This window comes from Desmodus rotundus, chromosome 9 (genome assembly GCF_022682495.2).
Source record: "Desmodus rotundus isolate HL8 chromosome 9, HLdesRot8A.1, whole genome shotgun sequence".
Classification (NCBI taxonomy): domain Eukaryota; kingdom Metazoa; phylum Chordata; class Mammalia; order Chiroptera; family Phyllostomidae; genus Desmodus; species Desmodus rotundus.
This window is the reverse complement of record NC_071395.1, coordinates 72,287,560-72,301,459: the sequence shown is the minus strand read 5'-3', so window position 1 is coordinate 72,301,459 and position 13,900 is coordinate 72,287,560. Positions and strand designations below refer to the sequence as shown.

General features: G+C 45.4%; 1 protein-coding gene across 1 annotated transcript; it reads left to right on the top strand.

Annotated features, from left to right (window-relative positions):
* Positions 1-7,725: 7,725 nt before the first annotated feature.
* On the top strand, positions 7,726-12,459 carry LOC112308634 (asialoglycoprotein receptor 1). The gene is made up of 11 exons (XM_045199359.2): positions 7,726-7,777; positions 8,150-8,286; positions 9,077-9,171; positions 9,749-9,865; positions 10,149-10,244; positions 10,335-10,406; positions 10,507-10,578; positions 10,685-10,771; positions 10,861-11,012; positions 11,844-11,950; positions 12,078-12,459. Exons 3-11 carry the CDS (start codon positions 9,105-9,107, stop codon positions 12,232-12,234), a joined length of 927 nt encoding a protein of 308 aa, XP_045055294.2. The 5' UTR covers positions 7,726-7,777; positions 8,150-8,286; positions 9,077-9,104; the 3' UTR covers positions 12,235-12,459.
* Positions 12,460-13,900: the final 1,441 nt, after the last annotated feature.

Below are 13,900 nucleotides of genomic sequence, written 5' to 3'. Positions count from 1 at the left end.
ACCTGATCTACAGGTCAGTAGAAGGACAGAGTCTCAATCTTCTCCAATTAGTAATTCAGTCTATGGCCTATACTCCCATTTATTTCCACCTAAAACACAAAGACACCCTCTCTTACGTTCCCTCATATCCTCCTGCCTCCTCAGTCCAGTTACCTGCAGAAAGTTGGGGAACATGATTCCTGGATTCCTCAGACAGCGCAGGACCCAGGATCAGGAGATTCTGCATGGAGGGCCATAAATTCAGATTCCACACAAGCCACTGGGTCTTTCCTGCCTATGTGTGGAGGCGCCCAGCGTCCTGTACCCTGAGATCTCCCAGCCCCTGATTGTGGACAGTGAAATCAGAAGGAGCTGGAACACAGAAAAAGGGTTATGTAGGTGGCAGTGCCAGATGAACCCCACTTAGCACCCTTCCTCCAGGGTGCATTTCCTCTCCTTTCCCCTTCTTTCCAGCTCCCCAAGTTCCTCATTTTACCATTTGGGTGGGGAACAGGACCAGAAGGGGTCAAGGGTAAAGTTTGTTTTTTCTTTCTGCCACATCCTTTTTCACTTCCTGCCTCTGAATTCCCCTAAATTGCTGACATCTTCCGATATTTTTGACTCAATTCCAGAGGAACCCACTCCTCTTCTGTTGCCTAATGCAAACCTGGGCTTCTAGAATCTGTAGCCTGATCCAGCTTTATTAGGTGGCTCAGCCATCAGGGGGCCCAGCTCTGGCCTTTCCTCCACTCAGAAGTAAAAATCAACTGAGGACTCAAGACCATGGGTAAGGAGGAGAGAGGGTGACAGAGAAGAGGATCTCCTGCCTGGACCAGGACGGGAGAAGCCACGGATAGGAGCAAACTTTTACTGAGCATCACATCTCTAACTGGGATTGAGCCGAACACTTGCAGTGCATTAACCATTCAATTCCCACAGGAATCTTGGGAGGCATTTTGGGTGGTGTTAGTTCATTGAGTGGCATGCTCAAACTCTCGTAAAGGCGACAGCCTGGAGTCGAGCACAGTGCTGCTTTCCATCCTGGCCTGGGCTTTCTACAAGCATGCTGTCTTCACAAAAGGGGTTCTGTTCCCACCAGTGAACCCTGTAAATCCTACTAAGAGGTCTTCCTTGATACCATCCCTTTCAACAGGAGGGAACTTGAGCGCCTTGAAAGGTGAAGAGGGAAAGCAAATACATTGTAGCTTACATATTACACATTAATAGGATCATCTGCACCTCGCCTTTGTATTTTATTTTTTAATTTAATCTTTATTGTATTTTTTCCATTACCATTTAGTCCCTTTCTATACCCTGCCTCCATACCTCACCTTTTAAAAAACTATTTTATTTTTAGAGAGAGGGGAAGGGAGGGGAAAAGACAGAGAGAAATATCGATGTGAGACAGAAACACCAATCAGTTGCCCCTCACATGCATCACGACCAGGACCAAACCACTGAAACACAAACCAGGCATGTACCTGACTGGGAATTGAACTGGTGACCTTTCACTTTGTAGGATGACTATCCAAACGAACCACACAGTTCAGGGCTGCACCTTGCCTTTTTAAAAAAATTATTATTTAAAAGATTTTCTTTTTATTAGAAGAAAAAGAAGAGAGAGGAAGGGAGGGAGAAAGAGAGGAGAGAAATATTGATGTGCAGGAGATACACTGATGGGTTGCCTCTCACATGCCCCCAACTGGAGACCTGGCACGCCAACCCAGGCATGTGCCACGGCCAGAAATTGAACTGGCGACCTTTGGGCTCACAGGCCGGCACTCAATTTACTGAGCCACACCAGCCAGGGTACACCTTGCCTTTTTAAAATGAACAATATTACATAGACATCCCGCCATATCAGAAATAAAAATAAGGGGGGTAGGATCAAGGGTGGAAAGTGTGGGGATGGCTGGGGTTGGGGGGGCGTGGTGGGGAGAAAATGGAGACAACTGTGCTTGAACAACAATAAAAAAATGTGGAAAAAGATAAAGATATATTCCACTCATTTTAGCATCTGCACAGTGTCTTACTTGTTCTCTCTTGGGCAGGGAGATGACTGTTGTGTTCAGGAAACAGCAAGGAGGCTGGCATGGCTAGACTGAGCGGGGGGGGGGGGGGTGTGGGGGGAAGGAGCGGCAGATGAGGTGAGAGGGTCCAGGGGTGTAAAGTAACTGGTCATTGAGGGCCACTGGAAAGGTCTAGCTTCTAATCTCAGTCCAACTAGAGGTTATAGAAAGCTTTGACAGAGAGAAAGAAGGAGCTTATACCCTTTGCAATAGCATGGGTGGAACTGGAGAGCATTATGCTAAGTGAAATAAGCCAGACGGTGAGGGACAAATACCATATGATCTCACCTTTAACTGGAACATAATCAACAGAAGAAGAAAGCAAACAAAATATAACCAGAGACATTGAAGTTAAGAACAATCTAACAATAGCCAGGGGGGAGTGGGGAGGGGACAGTGAGGAGAGGGGATCACAGGAACTACTATAAAGGACACATAGACAAAATCAAGGGGGAGGGTGGAGGTGGGGGAGGGAGGTGGGTTCGGCTGGGGTGGGGTGGAGGGATGGGGAGAAAAGGCATACAACTGTAATTGAATAACAATAAAAATTTTTTTAAAAAAAGAAAGCTTTGACACAGGACTCGTATGATGAGCTCACACTATAACAGGATCATACTGCCTGCTGGGTTGTGTGTGACTTGTAGGAAGGGTGGCAAGGATGACGGCATTCAGACGGGGCCATTGCAATATTCTGGGTGAGGTGCCATGATGGCTTGGCCAGGAGCATGAAAGTGGGGTGGGGAAAAGTGTTCACATTCTGGACGTGTTGTTAAGAAGGCACTGCCAGGACTTGCTGATGGATTGAATGAAGGGTTTGAGAGAATGACAGAGTCAAGGATAATCTCAGGTTTGGGGCTTGAGAAACTAGAAAGGCGGAGTCCCGGTTAATTGAGACGAGGAAGATTGTGAGACAAGCTGGTTCTGTGGGCGGGATGGGGACATAAGTCTTGTTTTGGGCATGTCCTGTCTGAACAGCCTGTTGACTTCCCAAAGGAGATTTATCCTCCCTCCCACCTGGATTCTTCGGTGAACACTGATAATTTCTTCAAAAAGGCTTAGTCAGTCCCAGCAAGATACAGATGACAGTACAGAGAAATTTAACTGAAAAGAGTTTAATGAAGGGACATTTACAGAATGTGAGCACCCACCAAAGGTGGGTGAAGCCACCCGTGACAGGGAGCAGCAGTGCTGCTGCTGTGCTGGGGCGGTGGGGAAGGCAGAGGAGGAAGGGCCATGATACTGGAGCCCTGAGCGGCCCTGGAGCATGGAAGAGGGCCACCTGGAAGGAGCATTAAATGCACTTCCACCAGAGCCATGACACCTAGACGAGAGCAGGAGAACCGGTACACAGCAGTTCTCTTTTCCTGCCCTCTGAGCTCCTACCAGTGCCTGCCTTCCACTGGAAGGACCCAGAAAGAGGTCCTGTGGCAAGGGGGTTGTCATGATGCAGTCCATAGCAATCAGCGTCCTGGAGCACAACGCGGCAGAAAAGACTGGACAATGTTTCTGGACAGAGACCCAAAGAATAACCAACACAGTTCCCTGCTTTCACCACTCAGCATTTATTCTTGTTCTTCACTTGGCTGAAATTCATGTTCTCAAACACAGGGGGTAAAAATGTACATGGTTTATGTGTCATTAAGTGATGATGATTAATCAGTCCCACTTGCAGCTGGAATCTTAATGTAATGCTAGTATTGACAAGTCCATTTCATATGGGGTAGCAGGTGGGCAAGGGGATTTAATTCACATGAACTACAGTTCTACTGTCTGTTTCAGTAGCTGGTGGTGAGGTGTAAAATGGTATACATATTTTCTTTCCTCCACCCACTTTCCATGGTCCTTTTATCCTCTGCTAGAAGCTCAGTTTAGCAGGGTTGTTTTTCACCTGGTGGGCTGACCAAACTTTCATCCTCACTCAACACAAGCCCTTACAGTTCCTGTCTTGCCTGGGTTGCCACTATTTGCCACTGACCACTATTACTGGTCATAGAAGTACTAAAGCCACTCCAGTATATAGATATAGGTATAGATATAGATATATCCAGTGTATAGGTTTCAGATATAGTCCTCCTTGCCCCAGAATGTAACAAGCCCCATTTTCCCCTTGGTCACTGGGATCAACCTCTTTCTCCAGAAGAACTGTCTCCTCTGCCTGCTTTTGGTTCGGTGGCAAAAGGAGCCTAAATGAACATGAATTATTCTTAGATATCATTTTAATGGAACAATGACTATGTCCTTGTGGGAACATTCTTTTCTTGGGCACTATGGTCCCCAAATTCACTGAACCTGATTGCAAGATAGGAAGCAAAAAATCCGTAAGTGGAGTACTAGGTAGATCAGTGAGAGGAAGCACTCCCACCTCCAGCCTCGGAGCCCAGACTTTGCATTGTCTCCGAGAGAGATGGCATCATATATTGTCTAAGGCAGGTTCCATGTTCTGCAGAACAGCACCCCCAATCTTGTGGGGTATTATTTCCTAGCAGGTGCTTTACACAACTGTCCCACCACCTAGTCAAGCTATCCATCTGAGCACTAGACACCTGGATGTGCCATGGGATCAGTCCATTGCTCACTTCCTTCATTATGAATGGAATTTCATGGCTGGGGGTGATAGCATGAGGGATAACATGCCACATATATGTCCATGAGTGGAGGTGCTGGCAGAAGCAGTGCGGGGAAGGAAGTCATATCCATATTCAGAATATGTGCTTATTCCTCCGAGGTCTCATTGCTGCTCCCTTCATGACACGAGGGGCCCACTGTACAATGGTTAACCTGCTGTAAGGTAAATGACACCATATCAATCTCAGTGTCAGCCTCTGCTTTGGATAAGCTGGGTGCTCAGCAGCAGCAACAGTCATGTTGTTGAGATAATAATGTATGGCCTCCATCCCTGGTAACTCACGGTAAGTTTTTACATGAGTCAGTTGAAAAAGCACCAGGTAGAGTTGACTGGCATTCCCAGACAGGTCATGTGACCCACTGGTTATCCAGAGCCGCTTCATCCATAGCTGTCTTTTGGCAGGCATTTACAGAGGATACAAATATCTTCACCCTCTATGCCTGTTCTGAAATATGCAGCCTTACATCTGTTCTCCCCAGAACAGTCAACAATTTTCCAATCTTGTTCTGTCCGAGGCCCTGACCAGCTGTGAACTCATTAAAGCACTACCCATAAATCAGTATGGATCCATATTTCAGGCCATAACTCCTTCCACCTAAAATAGACAACCGAATATACTGCCCAGAGATCTGCCTTTGGAGAAGAATTCCCTTCACCACTGCCTTTCAGGGCATCCCCAATATAAGGCTGTACTGCAGCAGCCAGACACTTGTGCATAGTAGCTAGCACAGCTTGAAAAGCCATCTCAAACCAGGAGTATGGTTTTTAACCCTTTTGTTAGCTGATTATATGGAACTGTCCATGAGGACCCAGGTGTGAACTGAAGAAGCTGCAGCAAAGCATCAAGAACAGGTACAATGGAAATGTCACCACCTACCAATACAATAGTGCCCTCTAAACTCATCTTATATGTATAAAACATTTTTATTTTATAATTTCTTGCAACCCACATTTAATGCATGGTTTTGATTTTCAAATAAAACCCAGACCATGATGGAGATTTTGGGTTGCTTAGTTGCTTAAATTTTAGTTAATTACGTATTGAATCTCAAACCCTAGGAGCAACCCAGGAGCTGCTTTTCCAATAGAAAGCAGTGCTAAACAAAAGAGGGCACTATTTTATCCCCAAATCCTAGGGGTCTACACTGTGATTCCCACACTGCTATTTGCCAGAGGTTCTATGTAGTACCCTTACTTACCTTAGAAAGTTCCAATACTAATCAGTCTGCTCAGTTGTAAGCCCTAAATCATAGAAAATCTTACTTTCAGTCTGGGTCTGGTACAAAGCCTTTTCTTGCTTTAGACCTGTTGTAACCCTGTAGACTTATAGGCTATTCAGTTACTGGCTCACAACAACAAACCCATATGTGTTACATATTTTCTCAAAAATTCAAAGACATTCAAAGCATCTTGCCTCTTTCCTCGTGAGGGCAGTACAAGTGTGGCAACTTGGCTCTAACATTTGATGGGCAGTCTGACAGACGCAAGACCACTGGATGTCAGCAGAGTTTATGGTGCTCCTCCAGCATGCGTGTGTCTGACAGACAGCAAGGCTGCTTGCTCTCTCCTCCGGGTCTGGTGAAATTAGTATAATGTTATTGATATACGATTGTCCCATGTATTTTGTACAACAGCAAGGCGATACAAGTCCCAGATGCCCTCCAGACTATATTATGATAAAGAACAATAGAAGCGGCATAGAGCTGACATAGCCCATCATTGTGATACAGAACAGTAGCTCTGACATAGGCAAGACGGGATGTGCACTGCTGTGCTTTCCCGTGAAGGTACATTGTTTCTCATTATCTTTGTTAATAGAATTTGGTTTTTTACAAAGCATTTGATAAGTAAATACCTAAGTCTTAGGTACCAGTGAATGTGTTGAATTGTTTCAGTAAAGATCATTCATCTTGAGCCTTATTTACAATTCTGTCACATCTTAGTGAGGTTTTATAATTGTCCTCATACACAATTTTCCTAGACTTTGGCAGTCTAACACCACATGGCTCTAGACATGCTGGCCACGCCACAGGAGGCTCATTATGTTCACTGCTACTTCATGTTCACCTGTTTAAGTGAATCAGGACAAGTCAGCTATTTTTTAGTGATCAAGGAAAATGTTTTGAGATTATTTATGATCACAAAGGGACTTTTAGAAAAAGTATCCAAAACTTAAAGATAGGCAAAACAGAGAATGTATGTTTATAATTGTCGTACAATTCTCTAAGAGACACACTCAAGAATTATTTAATTCTTTAGGGGAAATATACTTTTGTTTAACTTATATGTAATATCGATTAGAATATGTTAAAACTCTGTAATACAGCTGAGAGCAAGGCAAATTATTCTTGTCCAATAGCAACACAAATGATTTCTGTTTGGTAGGAAAGATTACCCAAAGATTACAGGCTTATTGCCAGTAGAGTAAGTTTTGCATCTAATTTAGGAATGGTATTCCAGTAATCTTTTTTCTACTTCTAACAATATTTCTGTGAATGTTATATTCCCCTTTATTAGCTCTATCATGCTATTGACTTCCTCATTAATGAGCTAAATACATTTTAATTGACTTGAAAATATATAATGTGTAAGCCAGAATATATACATGCAGGAAAACATGCAATAAAATGTTTTGACATAATTTTCTCTGATCTTTGGTGCTATAATGACACCTTTAAATGAAAGAAGCTAGTATTTAAACAAAATCTCTAGAACTAACAAAATAATTTGTCAACATGCCTGAATAAAGGTCATTATAAAATATTCGTTATTTTACACCAAGGCTCTCATTCTGTGACCTTGATCTACGTAAGGTCTATGAGACCTAGTCAGGGATCCACAAGGTCAAAATTACTTTTCCAATAATTCTAATAATTCAAAGTGCCCCCCATTCTGGGAGGAACTAAATGGTTAATTTTTAGCAAATGTTGGCACAATCCCTACCATAAATTTGATGCCCAATAAAATTTGTTCCTGTCCCCAGCTCCTCCCCTCCCAATGTGGCCATGAGTCCTATTCTCCTTCCCTTCTTTCCTCCCTTGGACAGAGTAAGGGAAGCTGGGCCAGAGCAGGAGGAGCGTGCTGGCTGAAGCTCCAGAGGAAGGTCAGATGCCAGGGACTCGGGACAGGACTAAACAATGGCAGACCTGGGCATGCAATGGTGGAGACACCAACAATTCTGGGAAATTAAGATGCAGGAAGTGAAAGGGGGTGTGGGACAGAGAACAAACAGACTATACCTCTGACCCCTTTTGATCTGGACACATCTTCCAAGTAATAAAAATGAGGAAGTCAGGAAAAAGGAAAAGAAGTGAAAAGGAAGGAGACACACCCTGGAGGAGGAGATCAAAGTTGGCCCCATACGTAACATCTTCACGCACGCAGTCTCTGCCTGTGTTCTGATTATTATTTACTGCCCAAAGTCGAGGACAAGGGAGATTCCAGATTATAGACTCCTGAGCTTTTTCATACTCAGGGACCAGCAGGACTCCAGGCACTTACGGGACTCCTCCCTTGGTCTCCTCTACTCCACTCTCCAGGATTTCATTTTATCCAACTCTACTCCTTGCTGCCCAACAAAACCAAGCATCACAGCCTCCAGACTTTGCACAGGTAATGGGCTGGGGATGCAGGTGAGGGAACAGGGAGGGAGACAGGGAGGAAGGGGACAGGGAGGGAGTCAGAGAAAGCAGGAAGAGGGGACCATAGGTCTCAAGTGGGATGAATAAGAAGAGATACAAAAAGGCAGCTGGGAGATTTAATGACCAAGTGGAGATTCTATTCACTTAACTGGATTTGGCTTTAAATATGGCAACCAAACCTCAGTCACAAACTGAGACCCACATTCAGCCCCATCTCCAGCCTAGTTCCAGCCCTATCCTCATCCCCCAGCCAGGCCCCAGCACTAACTCTAATACTAACTCCAGCTTGTCCTTCAACTCCCAACCAGAGTTTCAATTCCAGAGTTGACTTGAATCTTAATACCAGCCCCAACCCAAAGTTGACCCTCCAGCCTGCTCTATTTCCAGCTTCAGGGCTAAATTAGGTTATGCTCTATCTATGGCATCAACATGAAAATTGACCCTTGTCCTCGGAGGAAGTGCAACCTCCATTGTAGCCTCAACGATAGCCCCATCCTACTAATAAATTTAGCTTCAACTTCACTTCCACCTTCATGGACATTCAACCCTACCCTGGCCCAAAGATCAGTCCTGACCTCACTCTTGACCTCAGCTGCAAACCCAGGCCAAACCCCATTCCTAGTCCTACCCCCTGGCTCATTCTCAACCTGAACTTCTCTTACCTCAACGCAAGCCCTGACCTCAGCTTCAATCTAGTCCCAGCCTCCTCAGTACCCCCAAATTCAGCCCCAGCCTGGTCTCCTGCCCTGCCTCCATTTCAGCTCTGACAGCCTCGGAGTTCCTCCAAGAATGTCAATGACGTATGAAAACCTCCAGTCCTTGGAGAATGAGAAGAAAAGTCAGGGGATTAGAAATGGTAAGAAAGAGAAAGGTGTCTCCCAAAATACCCTCAAAACATGATTAGAAGAACCTGTTGTCACGGCATATCTGCACAGCATGTGCACTGCTGGGGTCCCCATTCGCAGGGGTCAGGGTTCCCATAAGAAGAAGATTCAAGGTCCTCAAAAGGACAGGATCAGGGAGGACCACAGCAGGCCTGGGGGCCCATTCTCTGGGGGAGGGCTGAACATTTGCACTGGGGGAGTGAATAGCTGTGCTTGGAAAGGAAACATTTACTAACTGACAATACAGATAAGCATGAGCCTGCTGAGGGCCTGGCTGACGCAACTCTCTGTGTCCGCCGGCCCCACACCAGCCCTGATGATGAGACCTTACATATCACCATAGGTGCCAGAAGGCAGGTGAGGGCCCATGTGACTGAGGACTGTGCTGGTCCAAGAGCAGTCAGAGACCTGGGCATCCTCTGTACCACAGCCTCCCCCCAGCTTTCCCTGCACCAGCCTTCCTCCCTGACAGGTCCCTGTGGCCTCTCCTCCTCCCCTGTCTCTGTCTTGTCGTGGTCCTCCTTGTCCTGAGGTCTTCTCCTCTTGCAGGGCTGCCTGCACCCCAGGTCCTCCTGCAGCATCTCTGCTCTGGACCCCGCCTCCTCCTGCTCTCCCTGGGCCTCAGCCTCCTCCTGCTGGTCGTCATCTGTGTGATTGGATCCAAAAGTGAGGATCGCAGGCTGGGTAGTAATGGGGGCAATAGTGGATGGGGTTCAGTGATGTGGGCACTGATGATGAACATGGTGGGTAATGGGTAATGTAGTCAAGTTATTTAAATTTTTTCAGCCTTACTTTCCTCATCTGCAAGCTTGGACAAAACAGTGCCTGTCCCTTTGGGATGAGTGGCAGTGAGGACCCAGTGAGACAATGCATGTCAAGTGCCCCACTCGGTGCCAGCACAGGAAGCGTCTGATGACTTTAGCGCTCAGTGTCCTGTCTGTCTGATCAGGTTCCAAGATTCAGAGGGACCTGGAGACTCTGAGAGCAACTTATAGCAACTTCACTTCAAAAACTGAGGTGGATGTTCAGGCACTGCGGACCCAGGGTGAGCCTGGCTGGAAGAGGCTCTGGACTGGGATGAGGGGGTGCACAGGTGTGAGCTGAATCCTGAGCACTGAGTCCCCATGTCCTCCAGGTGGCCTCTTGAAAGATATGATAACATCTCTGAAAGTGGAAGTGGAAAACCAGACTCAGCAGCTGCAAGCAGGTGAGAGACCCTCCAGGAGTGTGTGGCAAGGGTGGGGAGGGGTTCTCAGGACACAGGTTGGGTGGGAGCAGCCTGGGGTTCTGAGTGCCCTCCCCTCCAGTCCGCAGCTTGAATGACAAGGTGTTCTCTCTGGAAAGCAAGCTGGAGAAAGAGCAGCAGGAACTCAAAGCAGGTCAGCCCCCTTCTCCCCTCCACTGGGCCTGATGTGGTAGAAGGGCATGGAGAGTCCTGGGCTGGGTCCCCTGGAGTGTCCCACTGTCCTTCTGTGTGTCCCCCAGGCTATTCTGTCATGGTCGTGCGAGTCCAGGAGCTGACCAAAGACCTGAACTCCCTGAGTTGCCAGATGGCTGAGCTCAAGAGCAATGGTGAGTGGTGTGCAGGGAGTGCCTAGCCCCATCTCCTGTGATGGTCCCACTGGGCAGCATCTCAGACCCTCCCCACACCCACCCTTCAGGCTCCCAGAAGACCTGCTGCCCCATTAACTGGCTAGAGCATGAAAGCAGCTGCTACTGGTTCTCTCGTACTGGGAAGTCCTGGCCAGAGGCTGAGAATTACTGCCAGCTGGAGAATGCACACCTGGTGGTTATCAACTCTAGACAGGAGCAGGTGAGGGCTCTGGTGCTGAAGTCTAAGACATGGCCCCTTTAAGGAAATGGTTCTCAGTGGGGGCTGCACATTGGCATCACCAAGGGAGTTTTAAAAACACTGCCATCTTAGCCCACCATCACAGATTTATAGTCATGGACCACATAATGACGTTTCTGTCAATGACTGACCAATATAGAAGAGTTGTCTCATAAGATTGTAATAGAGCTGGAAAATCCCTCTGTAGTGAGCAGTAGCCATGAAAATGTCGTAGTGCAGCGCATTACTCATGGGCTTGTGGTGATGCTGGTGTAACACACCTTCTCACTGCCCATCGTTTATGTATAAAATTCAGCACTTACAATTATGTACAGTACAATCTACTTGAAAGTGATAATAATTACTGATTTATATAGTTAGGATACTATACTTTTTATCATTATTTTAGAATGTGCTTTTTCTACTTATGAGAGCTTTGAAAGCGTATGCCATGTTTTGCTGCAGCAGCCACATACATCTTGTGTTTTTGTGTCTCTTGAGTGCATCCTTTTCTCTTGTGTTTGATTTTATCTCCTGTGGTTTTGTACGGTGACACGCCCACATAGGCTCATAGCCCAAGAGCAGTGACTATAGCATACAGCCTAGGTTTGCTAAGTGCACTCTGTGATGTTCACACAATGGCAATTTCCTGTCCCTGTCCTTAAGCAGTGCATGGCAGTAATTGGCCTGTGCATTGAGATAAACATCCCAAATCCCCTCAACTGATTTAATATAAATGTAAAATTTAGAACGCCTAGTCCAAGGAGTTGGCTGGGATGAGGAGAGGTCATCGTTGTCATTCTGTCGTCCCAGGATTTTGTCCAGCAACATATAGGCTCCTCATTCACCTGGATAGGCCTCACTGATCCTGAAGGAGTCTGGAAATGGGTGGATGGGACAGACTATGAGACCAACTTCAAGTGAGTATACCTGCTTTCTGTGCCCTTCTTCCTCCTTCAGCTCTGCTCCTGGAGGATCTGACCTATAGCCCCTTCTTCCCAGCCCTGGATTCTGTTCCATCTGACCTTTCTTACCCTCCTCCCTCAGGAACTGGAGGCCAGACCAGCCAGACGACTGGCATGGGCACGGGCTGGGTGGAGGTGAGGACTGTGCCCACATTGACTATAATGGCCAGTGGAATGATAACGTCTGCCAGAGGCCCTACCGCTGGGTCTGTGAAAGCAGCCTGGGCAAGTTTACATAGGAGTGTCTGAGAGCTGCTTCCTGTGGACCACTCAGCCATGGAAATGGCAGGGATGGGGGAGGGGTATTCTTCCAAGACACCCCTAACAAGAGTTCTGGGGGAGAGGAATAAGCCCTGGGAGATCAGAGTGCTGTCATCATATTAAAGTTTTTTCTCCTCAACTTTCAAAAGACTGTATAGAGTTACCAAGATGTTTTTTACAATTAAATTTCAGCTCTATTGAGGTATAACTGATATATAAAATTTTAAGTTATTTAAAGTGTACCCCATTGTGATTTATATACATATACATTGTAAAAGATTCCCCCATCTACTTAATTCACACATCCATAACACACACATTTATCTTTTGTGTGTGCAAACACTTAAGTTTTACTCTCAGCAAATTTCAATTATACTACACAGTGTTATCAACTGTAGTCACCATGTTTTCCGTTAGATTCTCAGACCTTATTCATTTTATAACTGTAGTTTGTACCCAGTTACCAACATCTCTCTATTTTCCCCACTCCCAGACAACCACTTTTCTACTGTTTCTATGAATTTAAGATTTTTTAGATTCCAATTATAAGTGATGCCATGCAGTATTCATCTTTCTCAGTCTGGCTGACTTCATGGGGCAGAATGCCCTCAAGGTCCATCCATGTCATAACAAATGGCAGGATTTTTTCTACTTCATGAACAAATAATAATCCATTGTACATACATACCACATCTTCTTTATCTATTCATCCATTGATGAACACTTAGGGTACTCCCTTATCTTGGCTATTATTAGTAATGCCGCAGTGAGCATGGAGGTGCAGGTATCCCTTTGCTTTCCTGTTTTCATTTCCTCTGGATATATATCCAGAAGTGGGATTGCTGGATTATATGGTAGTTCAATTTTTAATTTATAAAGTAACCTTCATATTGTTTTCCACAGTGCCTGCACCAGTTTATGTTCCCATCAGTAGTGCCTAAGGGTTCCCTATGTCCTGGTTTCACCAACCTAAGTTGTTTTAACTTAAAAAATCAACTTTATTGAGGTATAATCCTTACACAATAAAATACACCCACTTAAAGAGTAGAGATGAGTTTTGAAAAATATAAATACCTAGATAACTATGACTTAAACAAGGTGTAGGACATTTCCACACCCACAAGTGCCCTAGTTCCCCTTTGCATTCAACCCACTTCCTTGTTGCCAGGCAGCTAGTAGTCTGCTTTCTTTCACTATTGATTGGTTTTGCCTATTCTAGAATTTCATACAAATGAAATCAGAGTGTATAGACTCTTTTGTGAAACCTTATGCATTTCATGTAGACTGATTTCTAGCAACCATAGAATAGAATGGAGAAGCTGGTGAGGACTTTGACAGACCTGTGTTAGAGTGAAAAGAACATTTTCTTTCATGTGTATTGAATTCCATTATTTTTCTGTCACTTAAAAGCTGTGTATACTTGGTGTGATATGGAAAAGTGATTGCTTAATTTTTTTGAAGATCCCAGAGTTGTTGGGAAAAGTAGATAACATCCCCAGGTGTATTCATTAGCTACTGCTGTGTAATAAACCACGTCAATGCTCAGTGGCTTAAAACAATAAGCATCTATTGTAGCTAATGCATCTATAGGTCAGCTGAGTGTTTTTTTGGTCTGACCAGGCTTGGCTCATCTTAGCTGGGCTC